The sequence below is a fragment of the Poecilia reticulata genome, linkage group LG13, assembly GCF_000633615.1.
Source record: "Poecilia reticulata strain Guanapo linkage group LG13, Guppy_female_1.0+MT, whole genome shotgun sequence".
In the NCBI taxonomy this organism is placed as follows: Eukaryota; Metazoa; Chordata; class Actinopteri; order Cyprinodontiformes; family Poeciliidae; genus Poecilia; species Poecilia reticulata.
This window is the reverse complement of record NC_024343.1, coordinates 24,157,412-24,178,518: the sequence shown is the minus strand read 5'-3', so window position 1 is coordinate 24,178,518 and position 21,107 is coordinate 24,157,412. Positions and strand designations below refer to the sequence as shown.

At 39.9% G+C, this 21,107-nt stretch overlaps 1 protein-coding gene across 5 annotated transcripts in view; it reads right to left on the bottom strand.

Annotated features, from left to right (window-relative positions):
* Nucleotides 1–340: 340 nt before the first annotated feature.
* Nucleotides 341–21,107, bottom strand: part of LOC103474896 (unconventional myosin-Ic) — a 57,423-nt gene continuing 36,656 nt past the window's right edge. For all 5 annotated transcript variants that reach the window (XM_008426167.2, XM_017308369.1, XM_017308370.1 and 2 more), the window contains 30 exons: nt 20,574–20,689; nt 17,984–18,182; nt 17,662–17,742; nt 17,232–17,411; nt 15,759–15,857; nt 13,940–14,050; nt 12,490–12,561; nt 12,209–12,328; nt 11,367–11,440; nt 10,032–10,137; nt 9,097–9,177; nt 8,180–8,271; nt 7,983–8,077; nt 7,059–7,105; nt 6,894–6,974; nt 6,310–6,415; nt 4,788–4,905; nt 3,703–3,816; nt 3,500–3,576; nt 3,349–3,417; nt 3,158–3,242; nt 2,878–3,037; nt 2,356–2,439; nt 2,161–2,254; nt 2,028–2,083; nt 1,815–1,950; nt 1,661–1,731; nt 1,468–1,565; nt 733–832; nt 341–568 (listed from right to left, as the gene is read on the bottom strand). In XM_008426167.2, the coding sequence (XP_008424389.1) occupies nt 542–568; nt 733–832; nt 1,468–1,565; nt 1,661–1,731; nt 1,815–1,950; nt 2,028–2,083; nt 2,161–2,254; nt 2,356–2,439; nt 2,878–3,037; nt 3,158–3,242; nt 3,349–3,417; nt 3,500–3,576; nt 3,703–3,816; nt 4,788–4,905; nt 6,310–6,415; nt 6,894–6,974; nt 7,059–7,105; nt 7,983–8,077; nt 8,180–8,271; nt 9,097–9,177; nt 10,032–10,137; nt 11,367–11,440; nt 12,209–12,328; nt 12,490–12,561; nt 13,940–14,050; nt 15,759–15,857; nt 17,232–17,411; nt 17,662–17,742; nt 17,984–18,182; nt 20,574–20,689 (2,949 nt within the window). In that variant the 3' untranslated portion in view covers nt 341–541. The remainder of the gene's footprint in view (nt 569–732; nt 833–1,467; nt 1,566–1,660; nt 1,732–1,814; nt 1,951–2,027; nt 2,084–2,160; nt 2,255–2,355; nt 2,440–2,877; nt 3,038–3,157; nt 3,243–3,348; nt 3,418–3,499; nt 3,577–3,702; nt 3,817–4,787; nt 4,906–6,309; nt 6,416–6,893; nt 6,975–7,058; nt 7,106–7,982; nt 8,078–8,179; nt 8,272–9,096; nt 9,178–10,031; nt 10,138–11,366; nt 11,441–12,208; nt 12,329–12,489; nt 12,562–13,939; nt 14,051–15,758; nt 15,858–17,231; nt 17,412–17,661; nt 17,743–17,983; nt 18,183–20,573; nt 20,690–21,107) is intronic.

Below are 21,107 nucleotides of genomic sequence, written 5' to 3'. Positions count from 1 at the left end.
CATCCGCTCTCCATGCTTCCAGCCTTGATCTGTGCACCTTCGTAACAATAAGTCATCTTCCCCAGAAAAGCAGAAATTAAGTGGTCCAAATTAGAAAGCAAATAATAAAAACAGCAACAGGTTACTCTGATCTTCTCCAGAAACTGTTCCTGATGGTGTCTGAGTCTAGTCTGTCGCTCACTGTGTTCTCGCTCCTGAATAAAGCACAACAAGCAGGCAAGGTGCAAGAAAAATGCACCAGAAATATTTGTTATTCCTTGGCCTTATACATATTTATATATATATATATTTATTTATAAAATCAGAATATTCAAACAGCAAAAGTATTAATCTCAAAAATATTATATATAAACATAAATATATCAATTAGTTTAACTAGATTTTTATGTGTTTTTTGGTTTAAAATTTTAATTGTATGCACAAGCCCGCAAATGTAGAGACAGGTGGCGTCTGATTGGCTAAAGCGGAGCGAGGTCTGCGTTCGTGTGATTGGAGGATGGGGAGCTTAGGCGGTTCCTGCTACGTCCGGTCAGGGTGGCCATCATCTGGAGTTCAGCCTCGGAGCCGTCTGGGGAACAAAAACGAATCAAAGCTCAGCAGGATGTGAATAAAGATTCTGCAGCAACAAAGAGTCAGATGCAGCTGGGAAAAAATGAGAGCACTTTTCTTTAAACATGAGACTGTCATACTTCTATAATGGGATGTAAACTGAAAAGAAAAATCCTCTCTCACCACAGACAAGTGTCCGTTCTTTGCCTTTTCCACGTGTAGTTCTGACCCGGGCGTGAAGTCTATGATCCCTTCTTTCCCATTACCTGCTGTAAACTTTATACTACAGGAACAAAGCAGATAAATGGAGTTACAACAGTAAACAGAGAGGGCAGATTTACAATTTATTTTCTCCGCTACAATACAGAAAACATTCACACACACACAGGATGTGGTCACAAGTGAAACTCCAGGAAAATAAACGTGTGATCAAACTTGTGACATATTTGTAGATCGTCTTTGGTATTATTAGAATCTTATTCTGGGTGTGGGAAAATTTGAGAAAAACTGGAAGAATTTAAATCCTCCTACAACCACTAGAGGGAGTTATTTTGATTTGTCATCAGAGGAAAACAGCATTCAGAAGGCTATAGGAGCTCACAAACAATTCACAAGAAGTGAACTATTGTTAAGGTATCAAAGCTACATTATACTTTACTGGACAATTCTCACATAAGTTAAACACGGAAAAACAACAACCACAAAAAAACAATTTAGCTGGAAATATGGCTCACATTTTGCAATGACGTGGATTTTTGTGGTGTATCTTTACGCATCATCAATCTGAGGAACTCCAACATTGACAAAGGCTATGTTTTGATTTTCTTATGGAGATGAAACTAACAATTCATAGCTGATCAATGCTCGTTGTGAACACACATTTAAAGCTAGCTTTGCTGCGTCTGTTCCGACTCTCACCTGCCCTGGTTGATGTTGATGCTGTTAATTTTGTCGGCACAGATGGCGATCTTGGTCAGGGTTTCGATCACATGGTCGCTCTGCAAAACCACGTCCCCCTGGGAGTCAACGGGCACAAACACATTTAGCATTTTCACACAAATGAAATGAGAAACATTCTCAGGAAGCTTTTGTGACTCGTCTTTTGTCGCACCTTTTGTTTGTTGTCCTCACTGGGCACGTGCAGAACAAACAACCCATCACTGAGAGAGCTGACCGAGATGCCTGAGACACAACAATAACGACAATAAGTCAGATCCTGGTTCAGTTTGATCATTTTCCATCTAATCCTCAGATTTATTTCTCACCCTTCAGGGTTCCGTAATCAATGCGCTGTTTGAGTTTGCCCTCCTCGACGATGATGGCGCTGTTGGACGTGAGGAGCAGCTGCCGGGACCGAGACTTGTAGCCCTTCCTGTCATACTTGGTGACCGGCACTGCGTACTGAGATTACAGCAGAGACACGTCAGCATAAAAGCAGAACCCTTCAGCAGTATGAAACAAAGAAAGGCTTCACTAACCTTCATCTTCTCATTGCCCAGAGCTTGTATTGCTTTGGGGTTGATGTCCTCTCCATCTGAGCAGCAACAGAAAAGGTGGAATTAGATCAAATACTGGAAAAAAATCGGCATCGTCTGAATGTTGAAGTCTCACTGAGTCTTGTGCCGACAAACAGCTTGGGAACACTCTGCGGGTAGTTGTCCTTCTTGTCCTTGAAGATCTCGCTTGCGATCATTTTCTGCTCCATCTATTTGTATACAAACCAGAGATGAATGAAGCAAATTCAAAGAGCAGCAAATACAAAGTATAGATTCTAAAGCGAAGGTTGTGACTGGTGACATTTCTCACCTGGTGTTTCCACTCAGAGTTGATCTTCTTGCAGTAACTCCACACCATGTTCTGCATGCACATCTTGCGCAGAAGCTCTGAAGCCTTAAGACACAGACGGTTTTCACAACATTGCATATAAGTGCAGTGTAAAAGAATTTGCCTCCCATAAACGTTCACATTTTGTCACATTACAAACACAGACTCCACTGTATTTTATTAATAATTTATCTGATAGACTAACACAAAGTAGTGCACACTGTAAATTATCTGGTTCTTGGAATAATGTTTTTCTTACAATGTTCTTTTTAGTTGGCCATGTTTTGGTTGTTTAGTGGCTATAACATCACAAAGTGAAAAAGTTCAAAGGGTATGAGGATTTCTGCAAGGCGCTGTATCTGATTTATAAGAGACAGTAAGTTTTCCTTTACTAAGTTTATTGGTTACTGCTTGTGCTTTATTTAAATTGTCAATAAATAATTAAATCAATATATTATATATTAAATCAAGAATGTCTGCAGTTAAACAAACCCAGATTCCCACCTGAGTCAGAGCAGCCGGAGGTGTGGGCCAGCTTTTGTCGAGGACGTTCTTGGGAAGGTTCCTGTGCAGATTCATGAGGAAGGAATAACGCACGTAGTCCAGGAAATACTCGTTCTCTGGACAGCGTTCTTTGTGGCGGTAGATGAAGCCTTTGATAAACCTGAAGAAAATGAGGAAATCACATTGTAATCAGTCCAAATAACAAGAAGGCTTTAAAATAAGTATTCATCTTCCTTACATCTTTTATTATATTCTGACATACTGCTGTATTGTCTCATACCTGCGTATAGTGTTAGCTGCCTGTCGCCGGCGCTGGGCCTTCCTCCTCGCCAGGAAGCCCCGCCACCAAGCCTGGATCGCAATGGCTGGTTGGGACAGAAAAATAAATTAATTGGACCAATGACATTTAACTGTTGTTTAATGTGAAATGCTAAATGCACATAGGACATGTAAAAATGGTGGCTTCCTAACCTGAGGTCCTTAGTTTTTGGTATTTGGTCTTCTGACAGTAGCCTTTCCATCCCGCCTGTAGCTTGGTGGCTATAAGGTAGGAAAAAGATTTAAATAAATAAAATAAAACTCAAAATGTTGATCAATCTCGACAGAATACTCCATCTCTTACCAAGGCCGTGTTTTCTGGTCTCCAGTGCATCCTCGGTGGCAAACAAAGTCTTTGGGAAGCGGATGAAGATTTTGGATCTGTTGCATTTAGAAATGAAATGTTACTTTCTACTCTACATGAATAACCAGAATACTTTGTAACAACACGCACACAAAGTTCAGGTGCCAACAGTAACCTCTCTCACAGATTTCTGCGCAGCTCACCTTCCCAGTTTGTACTCCTCAGGCTTGTATCCCATGTGTTTGACAAGTGTGGACACACCATCAGACAGCTTTCCATTCCAGTTAGGCCATGTCTCTGGGCACAGGGACTTGTACCTAAACACAAAGAAGGCAAAACACACAAACACCAGCATGGTTGTTCAGATGTGAAGCTTAAAGGTTGAAGAGAACACAGTGATGGAAAAGGTTGGCTGTTTAAAAAGTCTCTTTGGCTGCAGGATCTATAAAGGTGACCCATTATGTTTCCTTGAACAGGTTATGATATACAAAATGTTTATTACATTTTTTGCACAAAATTATTCTTAGATATTGAGATTTTAGTTTGCTCAGTTCTTCCTATTTTGATCTCCTTTCAGAATGAGCTGTTTTAGGGCCTCTTGTTACTTTAAATCCAAATAAGCTGCAGTTGGCCACGCCCCCTAGCTCAAGGTTTACACATTCATCTGCAAAAAGATGCACAATTGAACAACTATACCTCTTTAAAAAGCAGAAGTAGAGCCTCCTGCACAACCAACCAGAATACAGCAAGTAGCTTCTTGATGGAAAGTTGATAAGAAAACACTCGTCTTTTCCAGCAGCCATTGTACAGCACATACAGTGGTAAAACCAGCTGACCAAATGAGCTGGCGCTCCAGTTAGGTTGCTAGGTGACAAGATGGGCTCAGCTAGGGTTGCTAGGTAACAGCACAGTACTTAGGTTTTTTTTTAGAGGGTTTATTTTTCAGATATCAAAAATAAAAATAAACTTACTGCCAAAAACAGTTGTTTTTTGTTTTTTTTGAAACACTTGGGATTTAAAAAAAAAATTTTTTTTGAGCTCTTAAAATCCCAATAAAAGTATAAAAACATGCAAATTTGAATTTTTGCATAACCCGCCTCCTTTAAGTTATCCTTTCAGAACAAGTCTCAGGATCGCTGAGAAACAAACTAGTCATCAAGGCATAGATGCTAATAGATTGAGCATCCATGACTTTTTCTGAGGGAGAAAATGAGAGCTGAATGAAGAAATGTTTTTGCTGGTGTGTCTTCATTAAAAAAAGAAAAAAATAGAGAGAGTGGCTGATCACCTCTGTAGGAAGATCTCATAGCGACGCCTGTAAGCGAATCCAGCCCTCCTCACCCTCAGGTTCTCCATCAGTCCCAGATACTTGACCTGGTGACGGATCAGCACCTCGTCAAACCGACCTGCGACAGAGGAGAGAGAGAGAGAGAGAGAGAGAGAGAGAGAGAGAGAGAGAGAGAGAGGCAGAAATGAATCAGCCAGCTGGACAACATGAAGCAGGGAGAGGAGTACGTAGATGGTAAGCAGCAGCAGTAGGAGTAACAGAGGACAGAGGGACAGTGTGGAAACAACAAAGGGCCAAGTGTGGAGAAAAACAAAGGCAGCCACACAGAAGCTCATACTGTCGCTCCTGATGCAGCAGAAATCGGACTGTTTGGGTTGGTACTGGTAAGATCTGCATCATCACGAGGACCAGATCTGCTTCAGTGGCGTTTACAAAAACGTCTTAAAACTGACACGTCTCAAAGAATGATTTCAGTACCACTGATGTCATTTGACTTCATTAATCTGAATATTGAATAAAAAAATTTATTTCCACAATTTTGGAATAACACAGCTGTATTATGAAAAAAGATGAATTGTATAGATGCACTAAAAGTTGTTTGGTGACCCGCCAAAAGTAGATCTTTTTGATCTGTGAATGCATAATACCTACTCAATATATCATGCCATATTTTCACAAAAAAAAACAAGCAACCACAGCCCCTATAATGGATTACCTTGTACTTTTACATGATAAACGTTTGAGATCATGCACTGTGCTGCTGCCGCAGTTTTTGTTAACCACATCAATGGTCTGAAACCTGCGGTTCTTTTGACCTTTCACAGTGACTCTTAGACACATGGATAAAAGTAATGAAGAACCTGTTAATATTTCTAAATATAATTATAATTCAGGATGTAAGAGAGTGAAAGAGAGGAAAACTTTCAATGAAATTTCTGTGGCATGTAGGCAAAATCTAGAGCAGAAAAACTTAGTTTTATCGTTTTAGAACATGCTGAATTTGGAAATGTTGGCAGTCTTCTGGAAATTTTACTTAGGCTCAGCATCTTCATTTGCTACAAATTACACACGAAGGCTTGTAATTTAGTAACTAATAACTGTAGTTAATGTTAAATTTAAAAATATGATATCTAATCACTTTGAAGTTGTTTTAAGAGTCAAAAACAGATTTAAAGTTTCTGACCTGTCACCCATTATCATATTGTCACCTCTGCATCTAATGTAAGTAATTAATTATTATTTATATCACTTCACAAAAAGAAAATCAGAGTTGGTCAGACGAGCAGTCAGAAAACTGGTCAGAAAATTCTGATCGATGCGCCACTGAATAAACGTCTAACTAGATGTTAAGACAATAATGCGAAGCTTTTTTAAAAAAAAATTTCTACATCCAAAAAACATAGTTCTACTTTCACTTACAGTGCCACATCTTTAGTTTAAAATCAACTAAAGGGCTACATAAATGCAGTAAGTCACTACATTACACATCAGTAAATAATAAAAAGAAGGATTAACACCCTACTTGCTTGCTTGGAGTCATTGGGCTTGATGCAGCGGACATACGACGGCTCCTTGGACATGAGGATCTCCATGAGTTTCGCCAGACTGGCTTTGAACTGGGTGGCTGCCTGAAAGGGCAGACACAGACGAATAAAAAAAAGATTCAAGACCGTTAGGAAGGGATGGACGGGAAGGCGACTGGCAAAAGTTGCAGTTCAGAAGAGCTGGAAACGACAAAGAGGCGAGCAGCAGGTTAGGTCGAGCTGAGGAGGACGATGTTAGCACAGCGATGGTCGATGCGACTGGACACTGGGTTCACTGTGGAGGACTGGGATGCCAACTTACCAGCTTGTGACAGTGCCCTGCATCATTATGTGTGTGTGTGTGTGTGTGTGTGTGTGTTGGGCATTCCTCAGTGCGAAGGCAGCTGCGGAGAATCCCCATCAAACAGCCCACTCAGCATCGGAGAGGGAAACACACGGCTGTTTATTGTGCTGTGGGAAACTATGCTGAGAAGCATTCAACCAAAACCAAATCATTCACTCAAAACCAGCAGGGGAACCTCCTGAGAGCACAAACGCAGATGCAGGGTGGAGGACAGCTCACCGTGTCGGGGCGTTTCTTGTCACTCAGCTCGTCTCGGTCAAAACACTGCGTCAGAATCTTGTTCTCAGACATGCACATAACCTGCAGATGCAAACACATGGACTGACCTCATGCTGGAAAAACAAACAGGAAAATGCATTGCTCTTTATTCAGTCGGTGCCTAACCTCTTTTAAATTCCTGAAGAGAAGATCGTTGTTTTTGTCCAAAAATCCTGGAGAAAAAAAAAAAAAGATTCAGTCATCTAATCACAAAACAACTGGTACCAGCTTCTCTTCCTACATTTCTAACACTACAGTAGGAGTGATGGATAAAAACTGAACTCATCTTCTAAAGTCTCTAATATTTACAGTGTGTTTACTTCTTAAACACCCTGTTCCTAAACAGGGTGGTATACTTTCTAAAATAAATGGCATCATGACGAAATTTTGCATAAATATTGGAGCAACATCTTAAGACATCCACCGGGAAGTTAAAGCTCTCGCTCAAATGGGTCTTTCAAGTGGACAATGACCCTAAACATGCAGTCAAAGTGTTTACAAAGAGGCGACGATTTACAGAAACCATCACAAGGTCATTATCCCAGTTATAAACACTAGTTCTGTCAGCAGGAATGAGCCTAGAGCAATGTTTTACCCGACTCGTATAGTTCAGAGGCGTTACCAAATAATAAAAAATTATATGTTTCAATGTAACTATTTAAACAGAAAAAAGCAATAAATGATTGACTGTACAATTATCTCATGTGTTATTCTGGAATCTGGCAGAAGGAAATCATTTCAGTCATCTGCAATGTATCTTTCATCATTTGTGATATTAATTGCTATTATTAATGCAGTTCTATGCATTTTCCAGGCATCTGGTGTCATTTTGCAGCATCATCTTGTAACGTGTATGTTATCACTTCTTCTATGTTTTATCAAACATAGCTTAGAAGAAATTTGACTTCCCGACTCGACACCCTGAAATTGGTCTTTGTCTCTTTGAGAAACTCCCCCTATAAGATTTGATGAAAATGTAAGCAAAGTATCTTTACCAAAGAAGGAACCCATTTATTTTGATAAACTAATCCATTCAGAAAACACACACACCGTTAACGTTATAGTTGACCTCCCCAGCGTAGTGCAGCAGTCTGAACTCCTCTCGGCCCATCACCTTCCTGGTCTTTCCGTCCGCCAGCTTGTGACTAAAGAGACACACAGAGTGAGAGTGAGGATAATCAGCCACATCAATGACTCAGGTTTTCTAACCCGAGACCAAACTTGGGTTGACTGAGTGTCAGACTGACGTGACGAAGTGCGGGTGGCCCCCCAGGGTGTCCTCCAGCTTCTCCAAGAAGGTGAAGTCGCTGGCATCTCCAGGTCTCAGACACTCCTCATCCTGTGATGAGAGGACAGCGTTAAGATCTCAGAGGAGAAAAGCTAAATTTACATTTCTGTTTACTGGATGTTCAGCTCTGTTATTATTATTAATGATAATATATTTGTGTACACTGCATGTTCAGGCTGAAACACCTGACAGACACAAAGCAGAAAACTTTCTGGTATTCTGAATGTTGAGAGACTGATGAGCTTATGATTAATTAATGTGTGGTGAAAGCTAAATAATTTATTAGAATAATAATATATTTTTTACATTTAAATCTTTAATGTGTAAGTTTAGCTTATCCGTGTGTTTTGGGGATTTCTTTTCAATTGAAATACATTTATTTGAGTTGGGTAAATCAATTTAAAGAAAGAAACTAAAAAATAAAAATGACATTTTGCATTCATAAAGCATCTTAATCAATATTATGACTTAAATTAGTCACAACTGCAATGAAAAAATATTAAGAATGACAACTTCCAACCTGCTTCAAAGAGTGAATTTCAAATCTTAAATCTGCCAATGTACTTAAAAAATATCTCAACTGTGTTACCATAAAATGACTAAATAAAAACGATCAGATATCATTTGTGATCTATTACATACTTATTTATTGAAGAGATTTTATGTTGGCAAATAATGACAGAAAACTAAGTTCTTAATGTTGCTATTGCCAACTCCCACCATGTAAAACACAGAGTGGAGCATCATGTAGTCCTCAGAGGTCAGGAGACGAGCATGAGGTCTTTTTCATTTGTTGAGATAAGAGCTTCAAACTTGCAGTGTCTGAAGCAATGGAAAGGCAAAGTTTGAACGAGGTGTTTGGGTGCAGCGCCTCACCAGGATGGAGATGATGCCTTTGAACTTCTCCTCCACCAGGTCACAGATGATCTTGTTGTTGAAATACTGGACCGGCTCCCACTGCAAACACACAAATCACTATGTGACAGCAGCAAAAGCTAACCGATTGTTGGAAAGGTCATGGGGGCCAAAACGCGAACGCCGATATAAAACTGGAGCTCCTCCAAAGAGGAGCAGCTGAAACAGCTGGTCGCAGCTTTTCATAGTTCATAGTTTTAAAGATTCAGAGAATGCCAGGAATCCTGGCACACAGACACACCCTGCACCTACATATATGTGAACACACACACACTCAGAAATGCTCCACAAGCACCGTTAGCTCATGTTAGCTTCGAGAGTCGCATCTTTTCCACAGAGAGCAACCCACGTCTGTCATGACGCATCATAATGGGCTCTTTGAGAGGCAAAGCCAAGATTCTCCCACAACTTGTTTGCTCTCGACACATTTACATTAGACTGAAACCAAGAGGTCTTTGTTCTGACCGGGCAAAACAACGCAACAAAAAGGCAGAAACAGGGAAGGACAGAAGAGGAGAGAAAGAAAAAGGAGAAACATCACTGGGATCGGCTTTCGTTACAGGACTGTTCTGATATGAAATCTCCTCAGGAGGTTTTACCTGAGAATGAATTACCAAGCAGTCCAGCATGTGTGGATTTAATTATTCATGGGGTGGATTCTTTCTAAAAAATATATGTACTCAATGTAGATGGATCCCATTAGGAGAATGCTGCAAAATTCAAACCCAGACTGAGAGAAGTTAACAGTGATGATAGAAGGGGATCAGCACTTTCCTACTGAAATATCACAGACCAATTCCTCAGATCAAGGTAGCGAGTCACATCGTCACATGATTCTGAGGAGATTGGCGTGAACAGTGTGTGTGTAAGTGTACGGAGTTAGAGAAGCTACTGACCGTGATGCCTTCAGCTTCGTACTCATCCTGCTCTGACTTCAGGGTGAGCTCGATGAACAGCTGCTGCAGCTTCTCGTTGCAGTAGTTGATGCAAAACTGCTCAAAGCTGCAGAACAGAGAAAATCAGGAGGATCCGATGATCAGATTGAGGAAAAGGTAAAAGAAACGTCAATATGTCGGGCAGTTTTGCAGTTTCATTTCTTAAAAATGTTTAAGGACCAGAGACACTCGCTGCACGTAGGGAAATCACCCAGGATTAGAAAGGTTTTCCACATTTTGTCACATTATAACCACAAACAATACCAAGGAACTGGGGCTGAAAATAATCATGATTATTGAAATAATCGTCATCTAATTTAATAATTAGTTAATCTTTAACAAGAGTATACATTCTCTGAAAGAGGCCAATTTCTGAAAGAACAACATATTAAGTGTACAAACCATTTATACAGTTTGCATTTAAAATAAAAAACATTCTTTGTAAATCTATTCTACCTGAAACTCCTCAAGTGGTGTAGTTTTAGCTTCACCTGGTTCACTTTCTGTTAAAAAAAATGTAGTACCTTTTTTGATATTCGATTATTCATAATTTTTTTTTTTTTATAAATTGCCCCTATACTGTATTGGCATTAAGTTAATCAGAAGGGCTGAGCTTTTCACATGCTGATGTTAAAAGTAATTTTCTTTAGCTGCAGATGCAACAAAATGTTTGATTGTGTAATAAAAAAAAAACTGAATTATTTCTTTATTTGGATCTTTATGCCCTTATATCGTTGTATAAAATAAGCTTAAATGGCTAAATGAAAAATCTTCAAAATGAGCCACGATTTTTGATCTTATTAATGAATTAATTGTCAAAATTGATGGAAAGGTGAGTGGGGCTAAATATAGAAGAAATAAAACCTGTTAGAAACTGCTCAGGTTCCAACAGGACAAAAGCCTTAAATATTCATAGTGGTGGCAGCTTTACTCTCTTTCAAACGTAAAATTGTGCACACATTTGTGTTTGTTTATCACAACAAACCTCAACAAAATACCTTTTATCTTGTGGTTATAAGTTGATGAAAATATTAACACTTTTCCAAGGAATCAAACTTGTTACAGTGGAGTGAAAAAGTGTTTGCCCTCTTCCTGATTTCCTTTCTTTAATGTTTGAGAACATCAAACATTAATCAACATTAATGTTAAAACATTTATCAATGGAAAAAAAGAAACCAGGAAAGCATTATTTTTACACCACTGTACATTTCAGAGCAGCTTTTAGTCGATACATTCTGAAGGTTTTAATTTAAGATGTCATGCTAAAACAAAGAAAACACGTGAAACTATCTTTACCTGTTGTGCTGGAAAACCTCAAAGCCGTAGATATCCAACAGACCGATAACAGAGGCGTTCTTATGAGATTCATCCTGTTGGAGAGACAGAGACAAAAAAAATCATATTTGGCACCAAAAACCCAGAGAATATCCATGTAACTAATATTGTATTATTATCAATGAGATTCATGCATAGCAGGGAAGTTAAGCTGGTTATTTACATGTATTTGAGTAACTTTTTGGAAAAAATTACTATTTTAGGAATATCTTTATTACGTTGCGCTTCCTACTTTTACTTGAGTAATTGTATCGTGAAGTATCGCTGCTCTTAATTGAGTAAACATTTTGGCTACTCTCCCCACTGTTAGTAACTTCAATGAATGAACAACAAGATTGTTTTAAAAAAAAAGATTCGCCAGACACACCTCCAGTTGCAGGTTAAAAGTTTCATATGTTTTATATTATATTTTGTATGATTTTATTTTGTAATTGCATATGTATATTAATTTCCAAGATTTCTACATAAATTTATATTTTGGTCCAACTCATAATGTAACTTTTAAATATTAAATGACTGATGTTTTGATCAGCACTTGAGAAACCTTTTCGCAAAATTACTTTTTTACCCTCTTACTTGAGTAACGTCCAGGACAGGTACAGGTTTAAGTAGCGCTGCTTTTCCTTATCTATAGTTCTGCGGCTCTCACCCACCTCTGGATTTAAGTAAATCTGGCTATAAATGATAAGTAAAAAGCAGTCCTTTATCTATAGATTATATTTAAGTTGTGGCCACAAGGTGGCGCCATCTAGCTACAGAATAAAGACGATCCTTGCAGCAGGGTTTGGTCAGTGAGTTTATACCTTGTATGTCAGCGAGGTGTTGATTTTATTGACCAGCCAGGTGAAGGTGCGTCCATACACCGCCTTGGACAGAGCATCCCGAGCCGACGACGCCTGCTCCAGGTTCAGAGGGCTCACGAGCTGCACACACACACACAGTGTGACAGAGTAACTCAAAGCTGAGCTGGGACACTTACACATGTAACAATGTTATTATTTCTAACCACAGCAGACATTACACAGACAGGAAAGCTTTGTATACCAGTGCTTATCACACAGTGACAGTGTGTATCCAAACCTACCTCCTCTCCCTTGGCAATTATCTTCTTATGTGTGAGTGCCTCTGTCAGCACCGTCCCATTCACCCCCAACAACTGGAAAAGCACAGCAACATTAGCACACACACACACCAGAAGTAAAACCAGTGACAAATCCACCTCTTCCAGAAAACAGACAGACGTCACACCAGTCTGCGGCCAGAGAGGTTTCTCTCCCGCCCGCTTATTATGTCTGTGGTTGGTGGGGACAGCAAAACAGAGGTGAAAATGAACCGAGGCACAGAGATGATCTGTTTTGTGTCTGTAGATTCACATTTGGAGTCGACAGAAAAATAGAGCAAGTAATTTGTCAGTGCCGGCAGAGGCACAAACACTGAAATAAAATAGATAAAATGAGTATGTGGTTGTTGTAACAGAAAATACATAAAGTTATCATGTATTTTCAGCACATAGTTCCATTTGGTAGCAAAATCAAGTAACTATGCAACCTTGGGTTGTTATAAGAATGCTGTACATATCAGGCATAACTTAAAAGACATTTGACTCCTATAAATTGTCCTCTGTCTCTCTAAGAAGCTGCTACTATTCCAACACTTCACCTTCAGCACGTCATCACAACAATGCTTCTCATTATGCCGTTTATGACCGTTCATAGGAGCGTTGGACTGAGAACCTTATTGAATGATCAGCTCAGCAGATGTGCAGCTTCACCAGGTGTTGCTGCTGCCGCTAGTCGGGAGGAGCTGAAGGGGAAAGAGCTTATGAAAGGTGCTCAAGTTGTTAATATCGGGCCAGGTTTACTTATGGGACCGATATAAAAAAAAACTAGCCTCAGGGCTCTACCTTTCAGCAGACTGCTACAAACATCCAGTTAATAATGACATTTTATTTCATTTACTTTTTAAGCATATATGAGCCAAAACCTAACTGACAAAAAAAATCTGCAATCATTCAGAAAAATAGTGCAGCTTCAAAAGTTTAGGTGGTTGTCTAGAAATCATATTCAACTAAATAATTTTGAAATTGTAAATTAAAAAAAACTCTAAATATGTACAGCTCTGGAGAAAATTAAGAGCCATAAATTTTTGGTGGTGGTTATTCCACCAGATATTGATTTCTGAACTGAACTGTATGTATTAATAATGTAAGATTATTTATTGAAACCTTTGACACTGGATTTCATTCTGAAAAGCAGCCTGCATCATCGAACCTAAAGTAAAACTTAAAACTTTGATAACAGAAAAATGTCGACCCCTCTTTAAAAGAGCAGCGACAATCCTGTTAGTGTGTTTGATAATAAATCTAAACTGCGGTTTCTATAACTTCGCCGTCTCTGAAACCTTTATTGTCTAAGTCATAATCTGCATGCCATCTTATTGTGCCTACTTTCTTTTCATTTCTTCAAAAGAATTTTATACACTTATTAAAGTCTTATTGTTTGATCTGCTCATGAACCGGCGCGGCGCAGTCTTACCCTGGCCAGGTACTTGATCTGCGTATCCGACGTAATGTGGGCGTAGCCTTCTTCCTCGCCGTATTGCACGTTGCCGAGGTGAAGCACACTGGCGATTATGTTCAGCAGCTCCTGCACAGAGTAAAAAAAAACCCATTAAGGATGACGCAGTGAAAAAGATGAGCTGCAGGAGGACACGAAGGGAACAAAGGTGAGAGGATCAGAGACGACGGCGCGGTAAGATCGAAGCTATCTTTACAAGCGGCTCAACTGATAAGTCCCGCTTTGATTAAAAACCGGACAAAGATCGGAGCGTCCCGGGAATGTAGCAACCCACACACACTCACACCTGCTGCTCTCTCTGAGCAGTGGGATCTCTAAAGGAGCTTTGGGAGAAAGCCCAGACTCACAAACGTGGAGGAAGACTCCCACGCCGAGCAAAAGTGACTTATGACTCCATAACGACAGCTACACGCCGTTCTGTCATCCAAAGAGACAAAAATGGCCTCAGGAACACTGAGAGCTCCACCTAAGTTAACATAATGGTTATAAGTTATTATAGGTTAATATTTTTTCTCTATTGCTTCCAATATCTTTATTCAAAACATAAAAACTGTGGACTGAAAAATGTGACATGCATCAGTCAATTTTAATTCGTTAATTTTAAGAAAATGGTTCTGATTTCTGCATTCAGGTGATTTCAAGTATTGAACTATATGAGACTTAGAAAAGTCCAAATAAGTGTCATTAAACACCAAAATCAACTTGCTTTGTTGCTGATAAATTGTCTACATCTTATTTAGGGCTCCATCATTCTGTGCATTTCTGTGTTAATTTGTTTAGGTCTGCATTAATTTGCCTAAAACCGTCTCAGGGCTGACATCATTACGTCGAATCGTGCCTAACCTGTTAAGTTCTCTGATTTGTTTAAAACGGATTTTCTTTTCATCACAGTACGACACACAGCCCTGGTGACCAGCCAAGAGTTAGAATAATGAACTGTTATCAGTAGCGTTTCCCAGCGTGTGTGATTTATTTGCAAAGTGGACACAAAGCTGGATGGGTCTCCTCCACTCAGACTAATGTCTGCAAGCTGCAGGACGAACTCCGATGCAAGACTGACTGCAGTACTTATGAAGCAGGAGAGGCTCACGGCAGAACTCTGTAATCAGAGCAGAACTGCTTTCACTTCGCCATAAAACTTTCCAGTAAAAGAAAGAAGTTGCTAGGTTTGTAACGCTTTTTTAATAGAAAGTTGTTAGCGGGTCAGAGAAGTCACTAAGCATTGTGACACACTGGATAAGTATTGACACAGCACAACAAAATGTGGTGACTGAAAATAAAAATAACTAGATCATCAGCACAAACAGCAACTTTAAGTTCAAACCTCTTAAGTTTATGTTGTTCTGATCTCAATTCAGTAGTGGTTAAAAGAAACAGCTGGTTCAGACTCCTTCACAGGAACACCAACTATACCCACAGTCAAAACACAAATAAATGAGGAAGAGGCGAAATGAAGGGTAACTGGAACGTCTTTCAGTGCCTGGGTTTCTTGTTTTGAGACAAGATATGATTTGGTCCTTAACACAAATGAATGCAAGGCAAACACAACCTCAAAAACTACAACACATGACATAAAATGCACAAACATGCAATCGCTAAGCATTTCGGCTGAGCTTCTGTTATTATGTCATAAATTGTGGCTGACTAGAGCTTGCATATCCTTAAATTTAATACCCATTAAGAAGCAGATTGCAGTTTGTGTCGTGATGCATAAAAACCAAAAGCTAAAAAGTCTCTTGACTTTGTTCTCACCATAATTACATTGTTTGTTTCTTACCTCCACTTCATCGTCACTGAAGCCAATGACAGTCAGGGCTTTTCTCACCACCTTCCAGTCGCTGCGGTCGTTGATGGAGCTCACTTTGGGACAGTTGCCCTGTGGGACGCATCGGACGAGTTAAGCTCAACTTTGGAAACCAAGTGAAGCAGAGTTTAGACTTTTTCAACCATGAGAGTTTTCAACCATCAGATTTTCACAGAGCAGGTGATGCGCAAACAGCTGTTTACAGCTAAACACCTTTGTGTATGCAATATAAACACCTACTTAGACAAACACAGGTGGAAGCTGCTTTGGTTTGGAAGGTGATGGAGAGAGATTGTGTGAAAAGGAGTGTTCAGCAAGTCCCCTAAGGAAGATCTGTCCTCTGAGGAAAGCCCTTACACTGCTCTGAGCATTGCTCACTCTGAGCCCATTAACTTGGTCGTCCACTGGGACGCAGAGGCAGGCGTTCGGGACGGACCAAAAGCTACAGGCAGGTTGGACCAAACAGGGCACTGAAGGACATTTTGCTTTAGTGGCTAAAGATGTTTCATAAGAAAGGTAAAACCTTCAAAAAGTGTCATTACCCCTTTAACTTTTCCACTTTCTGTCAGGCTATAATAACAAATGTACATGTTGGGATTTAATGTGACAAAGTAATGCATAATTATAAAATAGTATTTGCTAGTCTGTATGACCCAGTACTTAGTAGAAACATTTTCGTCTGCAGGTTGAGTCAAGTTTATTTTAAAGCTCATTTCGACAACAAGGCAGTTCCAAGTGCTTTACACCATAAACACATAAAACTTTGACCAATTATGAAATAAGCAATAAAGATTGCATTTTCTCAAATCATCAGAAATAATCGATACATTGATCAACATTCTACGTATTATGAATCAAAGGCAACTTAAATAGATGGCTTTTTAGCCTCGATTTAAAGGAACTCGGTGTTCCGACTGTTTTGTAGTTTTCTAGAAGTTTTTTCCAGATTAGTGGAGCATGAAAACTGAAGGCTGCTTCTCCATGTTTGGTTCTGGTTCTGAGAACCAGAAGGTCTGAGAGGTCAGGAAGACTGTTACAACAACAACAAGCCTTTCAGTGATTTATAAACTCACATTTTTAAAATCAAATTTCTCTGACCTACAGGGAGCCATTGTAGGGACTTTAGTATTTTGGAAAATGTCTTTACCCACATTGTGCTTCTAAGCCAAGAATTATTGCCCATTTTTATTTGCTCAGTCTCAATTAAACTTATGCTTGGACTTTGACTAGGCTCTCCTAACCAGGGTTTGTGTTCTACTAGCATGTAACCTCAGTTTTTAGGTTACATGCTTTTAAAGCATCCAGCTGGTTTTGCTTTGCTTTGTTTTTGCCTTCATTCATCTTTCCATTAACTCCCTGATGAGGAAAACCATCAAGCTGCCACTATACTGTTTCAAAGTGGAAACAGTGAGTGGAGGAACATTGACGTGTTTGTCCCACCCTCACCTTAACCAGGTACTGATACTGCTGGGTGTTCCTCTCCAGGCCAAGCCGTCGCAGCAGGTCTTCTTCGCCTCCTTCGATCATCTGATAGAAAATGTGGAAGTTTCTCTCCCCGTGGTTCTGGTGGACCACCCGGGACTTCTCCAGCAGGTAGTTGATGATGTGGCCACCGACCGGAGCCCCCTGTCGACGGGAGAGAGGCCAAGGACGGCGGTGGGAGGAAGACGAGGAGAAGGAGGATTGGGTAAGGCTGGGGTACTGAGGTGTAGTAAAACATGCAGGTTCCAGAGGGATTTTGTCATCCATTAAATATATAGTGCACTCATAAAAAAGGGGAGGTTAGATGTATTATAACTTCTTAATCCTCAATATATTTTCAATTTCTTTACAAACTTCTTTGGATTTTGGAGTCTTTTGCCTGCTTGTTGCTCACCTTAAAGTCAAACTGAATGTCCATGTACTTGCCAAAGCGGCTGGAGTTGTCGTTACGCAACGTCTTGGCATTCCCAAAGGCCTGGCAGGGAGAAAGACACAGCAGATAAGGACAAGTGAAAGAGGAGAGGAGTGATAAGTGATGGATTATGGAATAGAGATAACAAGACGGTGCAGATGAAGGAATGTGATAAAGATAGGAGAAGAATAAAGAAAAAAGGTGAGAGGAATGAAGGAAATTGACAGAGCTTGTTAAGAAATCTTCTAGTAGAGATGATTCTTTCAGTGCTTTGTTCTATAAAAGTAGAATCAAACACAGATACCTCCAGCACTGGGTTAGACTGCAGCAAACGGTCTTTGACGGTCTGCACTTGTTCGCTGGCTGGACAGGTGATGGCGTAGTACTGCAGGATCTTTTTGGACGCTTCCGTCTTCCCGGCGCCGCTCTCCCCTGAGATCAGTATGCACTGGTCCTTCCGCTCCGTCCTCATGGAGCGGTACGCATTGTCTGACACCGCATAGCTGCAGGAGGGGAGGACGGCAAGAGTATCAGAAGACTTGATGTCTTAAGGGAAGAGAAATATGAATTTGGGTGCTTAGTCTGCTTTAATTAAACTCTAGTTCATTTGCCTAGAATGTTTGATCTGCTTGGAGACGTGTGAATGCGCGATTGAACTCTGATGCAGAGTGAAGAAGTAAACTCAGGTCACCTAGAAACCTAAGTCTCAGTTTGCTAGAAGTGACCTGGACTATAGTAAGGGAATTCTGGGTAAATACAACAAAAACAAACATGAGAGTCTAGTGCTAGCTGGAGAAATGGCGCAGCGTCTTTTACCAAAGACAAAAAATGAATTCAACAGTGGCTAAAATCTGACACCACTCCACTTTTGTGAAGAAGAAAGAAAGTTGCGCTCAGTATCGTCACCAGATATTTTTGTGTCGTTTCCTTCAGTGATTCTCGGTTCGGCGCTACTGCAGACGAGGAGGTGAACAGGTATTGAAAAGGTTTGGATCCTTCAACACAATGCGGTGTGAAAGTGAACCGCACCAGCTGAAAATGTAACAAATGCTGCAATTTTGACCCCCAGTTGAACCGAGTCTACCCGACTATCAAGTGTGAAATACCTTTAGTTTATCATAAGACAGTGACAAAGCAAACATAACCTTGTTTTACAATGACTGCTTCTTCACACACCGTGATATATCACTTCTTTTTCAGAGACGAAATCAAGCAACTGGAAATTCACAAAACTCTGGACGTCTCTCCTTATCTAGTAGGAGGGAAACCCAAACATCCAGATTATTTTGGAGGATCCCAGCCAATCACAGGTCAGATTAGTCTCAGTAATCCATTAATTGAAGAGGAATGTACATCAATTCAGTACCAAAGTGAAACAATGCTGTTAAAAGACTCAGAAGAACAAGAAAAATCCAGAAAAAGAGCAATACATCCTGGATGACAACGTGTTAAAGAAAATATTGACTTTGGAAAATTAATGCCTGGAATGTGTCATGCTAACCCATCACAGTCGGGTATAAGCATGAATCATAAAGACCCGAGTGAAACCCAGCTTGTTCCAGTTACACCATCGCTCATCAGCTCCGGGTCGCCATCTTCCTGGTGCTGTTATTTCAGCATGTTTTGACACATTTCTGACAGCGGACTTATCGGTGAAAGATAAAAAGCAGCCGCTCGAACGTTGTTGCACTCGCACTCGGTGCCGTTCGTGTTTGACACTGGAGTCTGAGCGGGGGTCAAGTTGGGGTCAGAGGAATTCCCTCAGCAGGGAGGAAACCTCTCGCCTGGTACCAACGCTTGCTCACTTTTCTTTCCATCTCCCCCCATCCTCCACCCTTCTAACCTCTCCTCTTCACTGAAGCACATCTCTCTTTCCACGCAGAGGGAGAGAAAACATTTAGCCACACGCTCGAGCGCAGACAACGTGAAAGCACAGGCTTGTGAAATGTTTCAGTGCAGCCGCTCTTGACTCTTTATAATGTGCTGGATTGTTTTGGGAGGATTTAAAGGGAATTCCCTGACCCTTCCTGTGGCAGCGATTCAAACATTCCGGCCGCAGCCATGACGAATAGAGAAGAGGACACTCAGACTTGTGAACATGACGTAGCTGACCAACTATGAGCAAATATTCCAATACATCTTACCACTGTGACAGTATTTAGCAGTTATGTCATTCTAGAAAAAAAGCAAGGAACAAACCATTGCTCTCTGCTGGATTTGATGGATTAAATAGTCTGACTTTACACATTTGTATCCATGTGGCAAAGCAGGAAAAAAGTAGGACTCATGAAAATCTGTCTCAACTTATCATCTCACTGTAAGCCTCCTTCACATCCTGAGGAACCTGCTGACTGCTCTTTGCTGCAGGTTATTTTCTTTTAATATTCAATTATTCTGATGATTAGATTTAAAAAGATTGCCACATTCTGCAGATTTTTCACTTAAGCCTTTTTCAAATACATGAAAAGATACAAATTCCCTTTTCAAATAAGAAAATAAATCATTAACATGTGAAAAACCTTAACATTAATACAGTGTAGGGCTGATAAACTGAGTATTATTTTGAAATAATTGATGAATAACTGGACAGTAAAATGTGATTTACAGATTTTCTTTTTACAGAATTTGAAGCAGGTGAAGAGTAGAATATATTCACAGGCAAATATGGATTTATCTTATATATTGTTGTTTAGTTTTGACTTAATTAATGCTTTAGTACGTTGTTCTTTCAGCAAATGGCCTTTTTTTGAGTCCGTATGCTCCAGTTAATGATTACTGAATTACTAAGTCAATTATCAATAATCGATTTAATCTGGATCAGTCATTTCAGCCTTATAAGACGATTTGTCCTTTAACGGAGCGATGGCTGTGTACGGAGAGATCTGTGCACTTACATGTGTGGAGAAACCTCGTAGAAGTTGACGCCGCGGTATCGCTCCATGTGGTTCTTGGTGTAAATCTCCAGGTCTTTATACGGATTCACCGACACCAGCACAGAACCGATGTAAGTCTGAGGAAAACAGAACGAAGCGGTCACGTTGGAATAAAATAAAAATGGTTTTATAAGAAGAACATGTTTGAAAATTGTCAGCAAATCTCTTACCTGTGTGAATTATGGCTCTAGCAATTAATTTAGCTAAAGAAAGACTGGAAACTATATTAAATTTTAACAAAATTATTAAGAAAACTCAGAATCCCTCTTTCTTGTTTGTTCATTCATTTAAAAATGTCCCAAAGCAGCTTAAGAACTGGTGGCTGGTTCTGTTGTTCAACGAAACGATGTAGACCGACTTTCACAATGCAACTCAGATACGAAATGTTTTACTTTAAAACCAACTTACTTTCACAGTGCGAGTTTAGTCTTTTTTCCACCTAAAAATTGTGATGCTAACAGAAAGCTGCTTCACGAGAAACGTTGAAAAATAATC